This window comes from Capra hircus, chromosome 7, assembly GCF_001704415.2.
Source record: "Capra hircus breed San Clemente chromosome 7, ASM170441v1, whole genome shotgun sequence".
Classification (NCBI taxonomy): Eukaryota; Metazoa; Chordata; class Mammalia; order Artiodactyla; family Bovidae; genus Capra; species Capra hircus.
This window is the reverse complement of record NC_030814.1, coordinates 105,835,387-105,851,723: the sequence shown is the minus strand read 5'-3', so window position 1 is coordinate 105,851,723 and position 16,337 is coordinate 105,835,387. Positions and strand designations below refer to the sequence as shown.

The window sequence follows — 16,337 nt, the reverse complement described above, 5'->3', positions numbered from 1 at the left end:
AATAGATGTTTTTCTGGAACTCTCTTGCTTTTTCCATGATCCAGCAGATCTTGGCAATTTGATCTCTGATTCCTCTGCCTTTTCTAAATCCAGCTTGAACATCTGGAAGTTCATGGTTCACATATTGCTGAAGCCTGGCTTGGAGAATTTTGAGCATTACTTTACTAGCATGTGAAATGAGTGCAATTGTGCAGTAGTTTGAGCATTCTTTGGCATTGCCTTTATTTGGGATTGGAATGAAAACTGACCTTTTCCAGTCCTGTGGCCACTGCTGAGTTTTCCAAATTTGCTGGCATATTGAGTGCAGCACTTTCACAGCATCATCTTTGAGGATTAGAAATAGCTCAACTGGAATTCCATCACCTCCAGGCTAAGGTCCATGGGGTCTCAAAGACTCGGACACAACTGAGCGACTAAGACACACACTCTTGCACACACCATGAACACAGGTGTGCAACTCTACTTTCAGGTCCTTTAGTTATTGTGTAGAACTCACGCTCCTGTGTATCTTATACTCTGGCACTGTCCTTCACTTCTGACACTTCTGATCACTAAATGTTGGTAGCGGGGGAGAGTTCCCCACATGACACAATTTTCTGATACCAGCCAGGTGTTTTGCACTTTAATTCAATTTTTAATCCATCTACCTGGAGATAGCATCAGATCCCATTAGACTGTGCCTGCACATTTTCCCACCCCTTGCCTTCAGATGCCAGTCAAAGTCCAAGTTGCACCTTTGCTTCTGATCAGCCAGCTATAGATCAGAAGTTCCAAAAAGCTCCCTCCTTGAGTTCAATTATTTTGCCAGAGTGGCTCACAGAACTCAAAGAAACTATTTTCTTACCAGATTACTGATTTATTATGAAAGGATATAACTCAGGAACAGCCAGATGGAAGAGATGCAAAGGGCAAGGTATGTGGGAAGGGGTATGGAACTTCTCTGCCCTGAGCACAACCCACTCTCCCTAAATCTCAGTGTGTTCTCCAACCGAGAAGCTCTGTAAACCCAGTCCTCTTGGGGTTTTATGGAGGCTTCATTACAGAGGGATGAGTGATTAAATTATCAGCCATTGGCTATTGATTCACCTCCACTCCCTCACACCTCCCCAGACGTTGGTGTGGGGCTGAAAGTGCTAACCCTCTAATCACAAGGTTGGTTCTCCTGACAACCAGCCCCCATCCTTAGGGGCTTTTCAATAATTAACTCATTAACAAAAAGGAGCTCCCTTGGGTTTCCCAGGCCCTTGATCCCCTCCCAGCTAGCTTCCTGGTTGTGACCAGTCCAGTCTGGAATGTGGTTTCACTGGCCTTGCATGGAAAAGGTCGTGCCCTGTTGGGCCTGTGTTCCAAGGGTGGCCTAGCGCCTCCCTGCCAGCCCTGTTGAGGGCAGGGAGGAAACCACTCGAGGACAACATGGGGTGGGGGTGCATTCCTCCAGCCTCACGTCACCCCATCCCTCGCCAGCAGACAACATGCCTCTCACCAGCACAACCCACACCAAGGGCCAGCAGACTGATCCCGAGCCCCCTGGAGCCTGACCTGACCTTCCCAGTCCAGTGCCAGGCTCAGCCCACTTGGTTGAGCAGAGCTGCTGCTGCCACCGAGGACTGCTTCAATGCAATGTAACTCAAATGAAGTCAAATGAAACTTCGCTCCTTACTGCATGGGCCACGCTCAGCTGGTGGCTGCCTCTGTGAACAGAGCAGGCAGCACCTCCCACCATTCTAGAGTCTCCCAACCAGCACTGCTTCAGGCCCCCTCCAGGAAGCCTTCCCAGGTCTCTGCACCAGCCTGGCCAGTCTGACAGCAGGAACACCTGCATGTAGGCACCTCCTGGCTGCTCCTCCTCTGGTCCTCTCTCTGCGGCTTCTCATGCCTACAGGTCTGGGTGGAGGGAACTCAGAACCGAGCCTCAGGGTGCCCTCAGAGAACCCCACTCACTGGCCTGGGTCCAGCTGGGGGCTTAGGTTACTGCTGGACCCCATGCACAGCCTCCTTCCTCTGAGGCAACAGGCCCTGGACCTGTCCCGAGGGGTGGGGATCTAAGAGCTAAAAAATAAGCAGCCCTGGGGGTCCCAGACCCTGTTTCCCAGCTGGTGCCAGCCAGGGGTTGTTTCCTGTTATTCTCTGCTCATGGCCTCCTCCCTTCCCAAAGTCAGAAGAAGGAAGCTGCCCCCATTCTGGTTACCCCTTCCCTGCAGCCCTCCACGAGCTCCCTGGACAGCCGGTGAGTTGGCTCCAGCCATGGAAACGGATGAGAATGAGACAAGGACATTCTGTCTGATCCTGCTCCAGCCACCTCCCTGGCCTGTCCCTGCCCCTTTGCAGACCTGGGTGGGCCCACACAGCCTGAGGACCCCAGTAGGCAGTGAAGCAGGGTTGGGATAACAGGCCTCACACACCGGCCTGCTGCAGAGCAGAGGAGATGAGGGACGAGGAGCAGTGGTTGCTCAGCTCTCCACCCTCACGGCCGCCTGGGCGCCGAGAGGCACTGTTTTCTAAGTAGTTACGTGAGCGTTAAGTGCCAAGGTTAGCGGTTGGGCTCCACCTCCGCGAATCTTAAATACTATGTCCTGGATAGGAGATCGGAGAAAATAATGGCACCCCACTCTAGGACTTTTGCCTGGAAAATCCCATGGACGGAGGAGCCTGGTAGGCTGCAGTCCATGGCGTCGCTGAGTCGTGTGCGACTCAGCGACTCAGCGACTCACTTTCACTTTTCACTTTCATGCATTGGAGAAGGAAATTCTCTACCTCCGAGAATCTTAAATACTATGTCCTGGATAGGAGATCGGAGAAGGCAATGGCACCCCACTCCAGTGTTCTTGCCTGGAGAATCCCAGGGACGGGGGAGCCTCATGGGCTGCTGTCTATGGGGCCACGCAGAGTCGGACACGACTGAAGCTACTTAGCAGCAGCAGCAGCGGCAGATAGGAGATGGACATCCTGTTAAAATACTGGAGTGAACCCATGAAATCATGGTTAAGACTGTCCAGAACATGAAGAAATTGGGGTATGACGCTGAGATGGCTAGTGACCTCAGTTGGGAGGACATGGCTAAATCCTAAGTCACCCCCATCAGAAGCTCGCAAAACACTCAGGACCGCAGTGGTGCACCCAGGCCCCTAAGTTCCTGAGACAGGCGGCCTACGCCTTGGGGTCACTTCTGTGGTTACTGAGCTTTTAGTTTGACGTCCACCTTCTAATGCGGGTTGTGCTGCATCCCCCCAACTCCACATTTTGGAGCCCTAATTCCCAGGACCTCAGAATGGCGCTGTGTTTGGAGGTGGGACCTTTAAAGAGGTGGTGAAGGTCAAATGAGGCCCCCGGGGTGCGCCTTGATCCAACAGACTAGTGTCCTTGGAAGAAGAGGGAATGAGCGCAGACGCACCGAGGGAAGGCCACGTGAGGCCCCGGGGAGGAGGGGCTCAGGCACTGACACCGTGGCCTCGGGCTTCCAGTTTTCAGTACTGGGAGAAAGAAATGTCGCCGTCTGAGCACCCAGTCTATGGTATTACACAGACCGAGCTGACTGAGATACTCTCCAGAGTAGCGCCTCCATCGGCAGCTTTCCTCACAGCTGGTATGCTCTTGATAACCTTTGGCTGATGGGCTGTGTGTTAGTTGAGGTTCTCCAGAGAAACAACCAATTCAGGATACACAGAGGAAGAGGAAGATAGGAACTGGCTCACTCAACCGGCGAGGCCAAGGAGTCCCCAAATCTGCCGTCTGCAAGCTAGAGACTCGGGAGAGCCCGTGGTGTGGACCCAGCCTGGACCTGAGTCTGAAGACAGGCGACCAGTGTGCTAGCTCAAGCCGTCGGGCAGGAGTTCTCTCTGACTCTGCCTTTTTGTTCCTCCTGGGCCTTCACCTGACTGGACGAGGCCCACCCTCACTGAGGCCCATCTGCTTTACTCTGTGTGCAGATCCAGAATCACCCTCATAGACACACCTGGGATCATGCTTGTTCTGGGCACCCCAGGACCCAGTCAAACTGACACACGATCGTGATCCTCACTGGCAGTCTGGAGGCTGAATCACTTCTTTGGGAACCTGTCTCTGCCCTTAAGGGAGCAAAGATTGGATAAAGGGCCACCCACACTAGGGAGAAGGGTCTGCTTTATCAAAGTCCCCAGATGGTTGATGTTAATTTCATCTAAAAACACACCTTTACCCCAACATCTAGACTGGTGGTGGACCAACCCACTGCACACAGAGACTCACAAGCTGACCCCACCCGACTTCCGTGTCGCAGACATGCAGCACAGACTTCCCTAGCAGCCCCTGGGCAGAGTCCTCCTCCTGGAACCCAAAAGCCTCAAACTGCATCTTTGAACCAGTTAGGAGTGGGAGGACTGAGATGCTGGGCACTGGACAGGCTACACGGCCTAGGGGGGATTGTGGGCTGATTCTAGAACTGTGGTAAAAGAAGGGGGCAGTGTCTGCACAGGCCCCGAGCTCACGCGTGGTGGGGGGCTGTGCTGAGCTTCACACCTGGCTAGGGGGCCTGCGGAAACTATGCCACATGCCCTTACGAAGTGACACTGGCCCACTGAGACAGGTCCTGCAGGCCTATGACTGCAGTGATGTGAAGTGACGTGCCTTCAGGGATGGTGATAAGAGTCTGCTGGCCTTTGCTGGGCCACTTTGCTCTAAGGAGGTCCAAACCACATCAAGGGACCCCAACATGGACCCCCACCTCAGTGAGTGAGGAGATCTTTAAGCCAGGCCTGGCCCCACCAGGCAGTCCAGGCTGCAGCTACACCAGGGAATCAACTCGTTAGAGAGGGTGAGATCCTGATGTTACTTTACTCGGGAAGGGCCCAGAGAATGAGGTCCTGGCCCCTTGAGCATGACCTAAAGCTCCCTCTCTGTGGGTGGGAGGAGGCTTCCCTGGACACTGTCACAGTGAAATCAAGAATGTTCTTCCCAAACACAAACCTGCCCAGGGGCTCCCTGTCTGCTGACGTAAGGCTTCTTTTCAGGCAGATGCTGAGAGTTCATGTCCCACCTTCCACCCCTTATGGGACCCTGTCACCATCAAGGGTGCCTCACAGCCTTGAGATGTGGGAGCGCTGACCTTCAGGATCGAACCACCCACTTCCATGCTGGAAGTGGACACCTGCCTTCCTCACCAACCTTCTCCTGTCACTAGGGCGGTTCTGAACCCTGAAGTCCCCCACCATTCCCCACCTGGAATGCCCACGCGTCCCCCTGAGCTCCTGAGGTCCTGCGGGGCCTCCACTGGCTGCGGGATGCTGTCCGCAGGGAGGCCGTGGAGGGGGGCCACGGCACGGTGTTCACCCACAGCGGTGCCTTGCAGACGTCCTTGCCCAGCTCTGCTGCTCACTGTCTCCAGTCGCACTGACAGGAGCCAGACGTGGCTGGACGGCATGTTCCCCACCACAGAGACCCCGTCTTCCTTGCGACGACTGTGTGACAGCCCCCAACTCTGCCAGGGCTGCCAGATCCTTAGACTTTCCTCCCTCGGGGAGGAAAATGGTGAATCCCTGCTCTGGACCTGGATTCACTTTCCCTCTGAGGCTCTGCTTCCAGCACTGACATCTGGGGCTTCGTGGGGGTGGGGCTTACCTGGGGCCAAGGCTCACTTGGCACCTCGGACCAGCCAGTCAGACCCCACAAGGGAAGGAGACTCAGCCTGCATTTGGCATCTGACCAGAGGCAGGCTAGGTTGGGGTTCATGTGGGCTTGGAGATTGGCCCTGGGACCCCAGAGAGGGTCTGCAGTCTGAGAGGACCTCTCAGGGTCTGCCGTGGGCTGGAGGGAGACTGAGAGTCAAAAGGGGTCACTGAAGTCTAGACCAAGGTGGCTCCTTGCTGGCAGCAGCTGTTTTCCCCACTGTGCTCACCTTTGCTCTCCACGAAAGCTGCCGCTGCAGGCTTTGGCCAGCGTCTGGATAATGCCAGGGCCAGAGAGAGGACCGCCCCTCTGTCCTCTGCACTACCACCTTGGGCTCTAAGCATGCACGCCTGGCTGGTCTTTGTTCTCCTCCAGCCGCATCCCTCTCCTCTGGGCCAAGCCTGTGGCCTGGCACAGAGTGGCACCCGAGTGTTCCAGAGGGTTGCAGGGGCTCAGCCTGGGCCTTGCTCCCTGGATGGTCCCTGGAGAGTGGCTTCCTCTCCCAGTCATCCTAGAGTTGAGCCATGTGTCCCCAGAGGCCAGTGGTGGACACGTACAGACAGGCATATGCGTGTTCTCAGACACGAGCACACACCCCAGCCCGCATGCATACAAGCACACACACACACGGGGCTGTAAGCAAAAGCTAGTTTTATTTCACTCCCTTTGTTTGGAGGCTGTGTCTGAGTTGGAGAGGGGGCTGGAGGGAAGAGGCTATGGCAGGAGCTTCAGAGTCCCTTCCCTCAGCATGGCCAAAGTCATAGCCCCTGACCACCACCCTGTTGGTCTGAGTGGCAAGGGAGGCCAGTGTCTTTTCGGAATTTCAAGTATGTGCCCATGGAAGGGGCCATGCCAGGCCAGCACAGAGCTGGAGAGGGCATGGTCCCATCCACCCAGCGCACGCAAGGCCTTAGCCCCAGACCTGTCTGGGCGGAAACAGGAAGCAGGGCGCAGTCCCAGCTGCACTCAAGGCAGCTCACACTTGGGACCTGGGGGGGCGAGGCGTGAAGTGGTGCCGACCAGCACTGGGTGCAGCTTCCCACCACTGTGCTCACTGTTTTTCCTTCATCAGGAAGACCTGGCACTGCCTCTAGCTCTGCAAGAACCAGAACATGGACTAGAAGAATGTGGGTGCTAGGAAAGGAACCCCGTTTGCTAGGCAGGGAGTGGGGATACGCACAAAACCCCTCAACACCCAGGCCAGGCACCCCTGGGCAGTCACACTCGGGCTTCTGCAGGGAAGCAGGGCAGGATGGGTAGAGCTCCTGCCTGGAGGACCCCCTTGTCCTGAGGGGGCCAGCTGGGTGGCTCTGGGAGGGGGGCAGTGCCCCAGCCACAGTCCTATCCCCCATCAGGGCTTATGGGTCAGAGATGGGGACCCTTCTTGGTTCCCAGGCTGCCCACCCTACCCTGGAGGAAGACAGGGCTCAGGCAGGGAGGGGTGCTGATGCAGAGAAGGTTGGTGCCCTGTATCCCCTCCGGAGGGGGCGAGCAGCCAGCTGAGGAAGAGGAGGGCAGGTTGCGCTCTGCGCCTTAGGTGGTGTCCAGCCCCGAGACTTCCCCCAGAGCCCCCTGCCTCTGCCCTGGGGAGGAGGGAAGATGCAGAGCAGCCGGGGCGAGGCCTCAGATCCACACGGTGGTCTTACCCTCCCTGCTGCTGCTCCCGCTGCCTTTCTCTGAGCCCATCCTGGGTTTGATCCCCTGCCGACCCTGGCCCCCCACAGTGCCCCCTGACGTGGCACTGCCAGACCCGGACGCAGGGGCGCCAGCCTTCGGGGGCCCCCGGGCATTTGCTGGGAGGCCCGGGCCAGGTGGACTGTCAAGGTCCCCGAGTGCCCGCCGGTCCTGCAGCGCCTGCAGCGCCAGGCTGGCCAGGTCCTGGTCCTGGGCGCGTGCTCGCTCAGCTGTGCGAACCACCAGGCTATAGTCAGGCGGGCAGGCCAGGCCTGAAGGTGCAGCGGGCAGAGCGCACGGAGGCGGCCGGGGCATGGGGCCGGGGGAGGTGGGCAGTGGGCGGCGGCCGCGCACAGCGTCCTGCGCGCTGCCGAGGCCCAGGTGCGCCATCTCACAGAGGTTGAGCAGCAGACAGAGGCAGCTGACCACGTACATGACCAGCAGGAAGACCGTCTTCTCGGTGGGCCGTGACACGAAGCAGTCAACCACGTGGGGACAGGGCTGGCGGCTACACGCGAAGAAGGGCCGCACCTCGAAACCGTACAGAAGGTACTGGCCCACCAGGAAGGCCACCTCGAAGGCGGCCCGCGCCACCAGCTGGGCGACGTACACGCGCATCAGGCCCTCGCGCTGGATGCGCCGCCGCCCGTCATGCTGCCCTGCGGGACCCGGGACCCCAGCCACCTTTGTGTCCCCTCCTGCGCCCTTGGCCGCCCCCGTGTCCTCAGCCTCGTCATCTTCACCCAGGCCCTCGGCCACTCCCGGGTCTTCGTCCTCTTCACCCAGGCCCAGCATGGGTTCCTCCTCGCCCAGGTCGGCGGGCTCGGGCCAGCCCGGGTGGGGCGGTGGGGGCAACGGCAGGGGAGCGCGGGGCGCGCGGCGGCCGGGGCGGCGGCGAGAGGCGCGACGGCGCTCATCCTGGGAGGCGCGGGCCAGGCGGTGCACAGCGTAGCCCAGGTACATGACGGAGGGCGTGGAGATGACCACAATCTGGAAGACCCAGAAGCGCACGTGGGACAGGGGTGCGAAGGCGTCATAGCAGACGTTGTCGCAGCCTGGCTGCCGCGTGTTGCACGTGAACTTGGTCTGCTCATCGGAGTAGATGGACTCGCCGCCCACGGCGGTGAGCACGATGCGGAAGACCACCAGCACCGTGAGCCACACCTTGCCCACAAACGTGGAGTGGTTGTGGATCTCTTCCAGCAGCCGCGTCAGGAAACTCCAGCTCATGTTGGTCATAGGGGCGGGGGATAGGGCCTGCAGGTCACCAGCAGGAGCTCAACCTTGGGCAAGGACAAACGGGGCAAGGGCTGATGGGGTGCGGTGGCGGGGATGGACAGTGGCACCAGAGCCCCTCCAGGAGTACCACTCAGCCCAAGTCCTGACCCTGCCCTAGGATGGATACAGGGAGGGGCCTCTGCAGCCGGAGGCCAGAGCCTACAAGGACAGACGCTGGGCCACCTTTCTGAGCACATGCCCCGGCTGCCCCAAGACCTGACCCCAGGTCTCTGTGGCCTGGAACAAAGCCAGTCCCTCCTGCCCCCCCCCCCCAACCCTGCAGGAAAGCAGGGCCCTGAGCAAGACATGCTCATCCCCCAGCCTGTGGGGACCCCACCCCAGGCCCTGAGAGCAACAGGGAGTCCATCGGGTGAGCTGCCTCTATAGGGGCAGCCAGAAAGCAGAGCAGCCTCACCTCCGGTGCCTGCTCCCACCCTGCAGCACCCCGGTTGCTGGAGTCCTGCTTCCAGTGTGCCAGGGGCCCACCAGGGGCTGAGCCCCCGTCTGCCTGGCCTTCACTCCACAGCCACTCCAGTCCCCATCAGCCCACAGTTCCCCAGGCCCCGAGTCCCAGTGGCCCTCCCTCAGCCTCCGGCGACTTACTGCTTCCCCATCACACCCCGATCCCATCCACCTCCAGACCCAGTGGCTCTGTCAGCCTCCAGCCCCCTCGGTTCCAGATCTCCCAACAGTGCCCCCTCCCAGCTCCCTCCACAGCCTAAAGAGGATGTTCACTCAGGATCACGGCCATGCTCCCATCACCCCCACCGATTCAGCTATGCCAGGGGCTGGTGCCCACCCTCCAGGCTGCGACTCCCTCTTATTGCAGCACTCCCGTGTCCTGTGCACAGCCTGGCTGAGGGCGGAGGTAAGCCCAGGTGTCTGTTCGAGGTGGCACCATGTGCAGCAAGGCCCTCAAACACCATGAAGCACACGCACAGCTACACGTGGGCACCTGGCCAGGCCCTGGACCAGTGCTCCTCTTGGATCAGCTACCTCTGAGGGGGCCTGTGCCTAGAAGGGGCTCAGTGGGCAGGAGCGCACACTCCTGTACCCCCGTGCCTCTGGGGAGGGAGCTGAAGCCTCCTAACACCCACCCTCCTTCCTTCGTACCAGTACCTGCTCCTGTGCAGTTTGGGGGCTGAAGACCCCCGATGCTTTTGGTCCCCTCTTTCTCGAACAGGCCTGGGAAGCAGAGTGGGCAGGTGTGGGATGGAACAGCAGGGGCAAACAGGTCTCCCGGCCTCTTTATTGAGCTGGGTCCTCCCGGAGCAAGGGGTGGGGGCAGGAAGAGGGGGCAGCCGGGATTCCTGGGGAAGTGACCCTATTTCCTTACATCTGTGTGCAACGCCCCTCTCAGAGCCACACACATGCAAACACTAGTATACAAGTGCACACATACGTATAGACACAGTCATCTGTGCAACGCACTTGTGTACAGGCACACATTCACAGGTGGCACATGCCCAGCCCTCCAGGCCGAGTTTCATATACCTCTGCCTCAAGAAGGAATGACCCCCACGGAGGTCTTGGTGAACTCAGCTGGACGTTCTTCCTCAGCTTGAACCTCAGCCCTCTTTCAGGACCTGTCCCCATCCCTGACCTCGACAGTCCCACATCACAGGAGGCTGGGGCCCACAGCCCCACCATGCAGGAACCCAGAAAAGGGATGGCAGAGCAGTCCCGACTCTTCTCCCGTCCAAGATGGATGCCAGTGGGGAAACAGGAGGGAAGGTGATGGTGCCAGGACAATCCCGACCCCCGTGTGTGGCATTCAACAACTGGCTCTGGTGGGAGAGCCGTGGTGCAGTGTTCACTGATTCCTGTGGTGTCAATGCTCCCACAGGGCCCATGGGCAGCGCCAGGAGACACGCACCGGGTGGCAGGGGGGTTGTTCGAGACCAGCTCTAGTATGGCACTGGGTGGACCCTGCCCTGGGGTGTGAAGGATGGCACTTTGCCCTGGGCGCTGACCCAGGTGCAGTTGCGGCGTCCCCAGAGACGAGTCATGTGGAGGAAGCTTCCCACCTTCCCCAGGGCCAGTCGGGGGCTCAGGCACGCTCTGGGTGTGCGGCAGAGGCTCTGGCTCTGTAGGTGCAGGGGCCCCTGTCTGTGTGCACATGTGCAGGGCCTGTGTCACACACGCACTCACAGCAGGGTTCTGCGGTCAGGGGCTGACGCTGACCAGCTCTGGGCACCGTCTGAAGTGCCATGCACTGGGTCCCCCAAATCTAGGCTTCCAGTGCCAGCTGCCACCTCCACATAGGCTCATGGACGCCAGTAGGCCCAGCAACTCCCAGAAGACCGGACCCCAAAACTTCCCTCCAAATTGGCTTCCATCCCAGGTGGGCTTATATTGGACAGCTCTCTGCCCCGCACTCCGTCTGCTTCATCAGCAGACGCCCGGCAGCCCCTTGGGCCTACCTCGCCTCTGCTCGGCATCTTCAGGAGCCCATCGACCTGTGCTCCTGCAGCCCCTCCCGACTTTGGAGTAAAATGCCAAGCGTACCTGGCCCCAGCTCACCAGCAACCCCCTTTCGCTCCCCGCAACGCGGAAACCCGCCGCTCCTGCCGCCCCCGCCCCGCCCCCGCCCCCGCCCCCGCCTCCGCCTCCGCCTCCGCCTCCGCCTCAGGCTTCTGCTAGTGCCCAGCCCGGCCCCGCCCCCGCCCCGCCCCCGCCCCGCCCCCGCCTCAGGCTTCTGCTAGTGCCCAGCCCGGCCCCGCCCATGCCCCGCCCCCGCCCCAGGCTTCTGCTAGTGCCCAGCCCGCCCCCGCCCCCGCCCCCGCCCCCGCCCCCGCCTCAGGCTTCTGCTAGTGCCCAGCCCGGCCCCGCCCACGCCCCGCCCCTCGCCCAGTCCCGACTGCCGGCGAGGCCAGCCCAGCACCCTGCCAGGCGCTCTGTGCTCCTGCGCACTTGGATGGGGAGCAGGCCCAGGTGCTCACTGTGTGGGGGTTACAGACAAATGAGAGGAGAGGGCTGGAATGTTCCACGTGGTCATTGGCTCTGTGGGTCTGAACTCACCTTCAGCTCAGTATGGACAAGAGGCACTTGCATATACACCGTGCCTGTCAGGCCTATATGGAAAAACACCCCACAGCGATGAACACACCTTGGTCCCACTCTCCAATAAAGGAAACTGGGCTAGTGGAGAAACAGCTGGTTGCAGGGCAGCCGCAGGAAACGAGCCTGAAGCATCTCTTGGTGTCAGAGGAAGGAAGTGCTAACACACACACACACACACACACACTCTCACTAATGGAGGCTAGTCAAAGGGACACAACGTGGGAGCTGAGGGAAGTAGATCCCAGTATCTGAAACCAGATCAATTCAGCCAATAAAGCAACGTACTACTATAGATTGGTTTACAGATTATAGCCCAAGGTAAAAAGTATGAGTTCCCAGTGATATAAATGCTACAATAACTAACTAAATGGGGGAGAATGGAACTCTAAATATTCATGCTGCCTCTGTGACCTCCAGGAGGGTGTTCCTCCAGAGAGCACAGCACGGAGGAAAGGAGGGTGCCTGACAGACAGCAGGCTGTGACAGAGGTCCCCGCCCAAAGTGAGAAGCTGCGCTGAGACCACAGAGCTTGCTGCCCCCAAGGCCTTCTTTCCAAACCCTCGCCACAGGCAGTCATGAGATATATTGAAACAAGTTCCCGGAGGGGCTTTCACAAACTACCTGACCTGCAAAATTCCAAGGGCACCAGAAACTAAGGAAATCTGAGGAAGTCACCACAAGAGGGGCCTAGGAGACATGGGGACAGCCACCCCTCGGGGGCTCTCAGGAGAGCGAAAGATCACAGGTGCAAAGGGAGGCGCCTTTGGTTACTGGCAACACATCGGTATTGGCGCACCGATTGCGACAAGCGCTCTATGGGGGGACTGGGCTTGGGGGCGAGTGAGGACTCTCCCTGGTCTCTCCAGTTTCTCTGTAAAGCACAGGGGCTGGAAAATAAGAGACCGTATTTAAAGTGGCTTCCTACCCCATCACTACAAGCTCCTTCTCCCTGTCTTTTCCCATCTGGAACGTACTTCTCTGGGTCTGGAGGCTTCATGTGCAGAGCGGGGACTTTCACTAGTGACCAGTCCTGGGGCTGTGGGGTACCAGGACCCCAACACAGGACTGGAGAAGTGGGAGGCAAAGGCCAGGCCCACAGATGTCTGGTGCTAACGGGAGGAGGCAGCCCGTGGGGGCTTAGCCCTGGCTGGGCCAGCAGGAGAAGGTGTATGAGGGGGTGCTAGCCCCTCAGGGAACAAGTTCTTGGCATTTGTTGGGAGGGATCTCGGCATCTGTTCAGAGGGAATCCCCCCCAGAGCTACATGTTACAGCAAGTGTGGGTGGGGGCCACCCAGGACAGAGGGCCAGGTGCACCTGGGGTCAAGGCCTGGGAAGGGGCAGGCCTGGGAGTGCTCAGCGGAGGGTGGGTGAACTGGGGAGGGAGGGGGGACTGGCCAGTGAGCAGGGCGCATGCTAGGGCTCCCCGTGAAAGGGGCTGGGGTCATCTTCACCCAGAGCTGCCAGAGCAGGCACCCTATTGGGAGGAGGGTGGGAGGCGCACACTCTGGGCTCCAGGGGCATCAGGATGACCTGTGCTGGGGTGAGCTGGGCCCTCTACCCCTGGTTCTGGCACCAAGAGAGTGGCTTCTGCAGAGGTGGGCAGCTGGGCACTCTCCCCTTCAAGCTCCTTCCACCCCTGGATATGAATGGAGGCCCTGAGGGGCTGGTCGGAGACTGGGACCCAGAGGTGCCCAGGGCCGCCTCCTGCAATGCAGTGAGGCTGGGCCTGCCCAGCCACTTCCTTCCCACCCCGGCCTAGCTTCCTCCACGTGCCCCCTCGCGCTGTGGGCGGGCTTCCTCTGCCTGCGGTGGGGCTGCTGGCCTGCTCCCCACTCCAGAGTGCTCAGCTCACCAAGAGGACTGATGGAACCCTTCCCTGGGAATCTCAGCACCGCAGGTAGCCTCTTCCCCTTCCTGAGGACTCCTGGGTGCAGCAGACCCTGGGTGGTCCCTCCTTGACATATGAGCACCTTCAAAAAGCCCAAGGTAGACTCAACCCCAGGAGACTGCGGTCTTTATAAAGGACCAGGGCCTGTTCCAGAAACCCCACTTCTGCAGGCCTCCAAGCTAGGGTCTCCCTCCTGCTGCGTGCCCACACACCCACCCAAGTACCCTGCCGGGGACAGTTCTGAGTGAGGCTGCAGCACCTCCCGCTGCTCAGGTCCTAACACTGCATGCCCAGAGGAATTTCTCCCTGCCTCCACTGGCGCCAAGCCCCCAAGGCTGCTCTCCCCACAGCTGGGCCTTAGATGCTCAGATCTCCCCTTGTCAGCTTTGTGAGGCTTCTGCAGGTGGTCCTCCACATCCCTGCCCACTCCAGGCCCGTCCTAGATGCCCCAGTCATGTCCTACCTGGACCCCCAGCCAGTGAGAGGTGTATACCTCCCCCACCTCAGGTGCCCAGAACCCAGGCCTGGGGCTCCTCTGCCACCTTCACCTGCCCCCAGCAACTCCAGGGTACACCACAGCCTCCCACACTGTGTAGACACCAGTTAGTGACCAGGTTCCCCTCCCAGCTGCCTACCCCCATTTCCCTTCCTGCAGGGACCCCAAGGTGGGGTCCCAGGAAGCCCAGGGCTCTCCGAACAAAGCCCATACCCTCATGGGTCCTGAGGGATGATTACCTGACCTGCTCCTGCCCAATCCAGAGCTGACCAGCTCTGTAGTCCCTCCTCTCACACATGGATACACACTTACACATGCATCTGCACACACATCCTTCATCCTCACTCACTTTCACACACGCACGCGCACTCACGCCGCCTTCTGCCTTGTACCACCCCCCCGCCCCGACCCCCGCAGTGGCCTTCCTCTGGGAAGTGAGGCTTCCCCACTGCATGCTCGGAAGCAATGGAGCTCTGCCACAGCACTGGGTCTGCTGAGGAACCAGGGCCGCCTGTTCCATCCTAGCTTGAACCTGGGAAGTGAGGGGCTTCCTGCAGGGGTGGAGGGCGTGGTGGGGCCAAGCCTGGGGAGTGAGTCACGGTGGAGCGGCCGGGACTGCTCCTGCCTCAGGGGAGCCCGGGACGCAGAATGGTGGGCTCTGGCAGAGGAAGGTGTCAAGAGGAACAAGGGCGGGAGGCTACACCCCTCAGACCCCATGGGGTGCCCCACTGTCCACCCCTCCTAACCGCCTACCCTGGAGCTGCCCCAAAATGCCACAGTAAAGCCAAGGTGCCCCGCACTCTGCCCTCTTTCTCGGTCTGCGGCACTGTCACTTTTCCTGCCCTGCATACCCCCGTCCTGCCCTAATGCTTGCTCCCCCCAAGGCCGAGTGCACCACAGGACCGGCTGTGTCCCGCAGCCATGCAACCCCTCGTCAGGACGCCTGCCCAGCCGCCCTGCACACACCCCGACCCGGACGACTCACTCACGTCTGTGGCGCAGCAGGGCCTGCTCCTGGAGGACAGGAGTCTGCTCTGCTCTCTGCTCACCTCCAGGAACCAGATCTGAGGCAGGTGCCCACAAGTGGGGGTTTAGGAAGATGCCCACGGCTACATAAAGGCCAGTCCAGGAGCAAGGTGGACAGCAGGCAGGTGTTCCAACCAGTCTGTCTGCCCATGTGGAGGAGGTGGGGCTCCCCAGCCTCCACCCAGGACTGAAGAGCCCAAGGCCCCGTCCTCTGGACACACCACAGCTGCCGAGCTGGCGGGGGCTGGCCAGCCCCACACGGCCTGAGGGGTCCCAGCTGCTAGGGGCCACCGCTTCCCTCCTTCCTCATCAGCTAGCCTAGCAGCCTCCAGAGGGATGGGGGCAGACTGCCTCTACCTCCTCCTGCCCTCAAGTCACACTGCACCAGAGGTGTCACCCATCTGGCTCTTTTGAGGGCAGGGGGCCTGAGATGGACAGACCCCCAGAATGGAGGGACAGTCAGGCCCAGAACCTGTCATCTCTTGGGGCTGGCTGTTTCCAGAGTTGTGCCTAGGCCCCTGGGACCACGGACCCAGAGTGAAGAATGTGCCGCTCAGCCCTAAAGGGCACCCCACCCATGGTCTCCTGGTGACATCTTACCTTTCCCAGGCCAGGAAACAAGTCCTTCTGAGCCTTCCCACCTGCTGGCCAGCTGGACACGGCCCTCCTGAGTGTGCACCCAGCTAAGTCCAGGGCCCGACCCAGAGCCACCTCTCACCGCCAAGCACAATGTGGGGGGAGGGCCTTCAAGGGCTCCATTGTTCCCCCCGTGGCCCCGGTCTGAATCCCTGATTGTCCCTGGGTCTGGATGGGTCCCAGAGAGGGAAGCAGCCTCTCTCAGGCTACACAGCAGGTCAGGCGGCAGCCCAGTCCCGTCTCGCTGGCCTTCAAGGTGAAGGCTGTGTAGCACCCCTCTGCCTGCCATCCAGCATCCAGGCCCAGCTCTCGCCTGCCCTGGCTGTCTATCGGGGATCTGGGACGAAGCCCAGCCTTTCTGTTCCTGCGTGGGCTCCCTGCCTCCTCTCAGCTTGCATCTACCATCTGTCTGGGTTCCACGGCAGAACGTGGCCTGGGAGTGGACCAGGGCGCAGGCGAGCGCCCCGTGTCTAGTACTGATACAGCTCAGCTGCCCTGACTTGAGCCGGGCGGCTTCTGAAGGCATCTTCTGAGACTCTAAAGCCAGGAATCCCAGCAGAGGCCCCCAGGCGTCTTCCCCGGGCGGGCCTCTCCAGGGCCAGCCAGATCCCCAGGGGCCCATGCGCAAGGCCCCAG

General features: G+C 60.2%; 1 protein-coding gene across 1 annotated transcript; it reads right to left on the bottom strand.

Moving 5' to 3' along the window:
- GJC2 (gap junction protein gamma 2) lies at positions 6,275-15,804 on the bottom strand. The gene is made up of 2 exons (XM_018051575.1): positions 15,666-15,804; positions 6,275-8,597 (listed from the first exon to the last, which is right to left on the bottom strand). Exon 2 carries the CDS (start codon positions 8,551-8,553, stop codon positions 7,264-7,266), a length of 1,290 nt encoding a protein of 429 aa, XP_017907064.1. The 5' UTR covers positions 8,554-8,597; positions 15,666-15,804; the 3' UTR covers positions 6,275-7,263.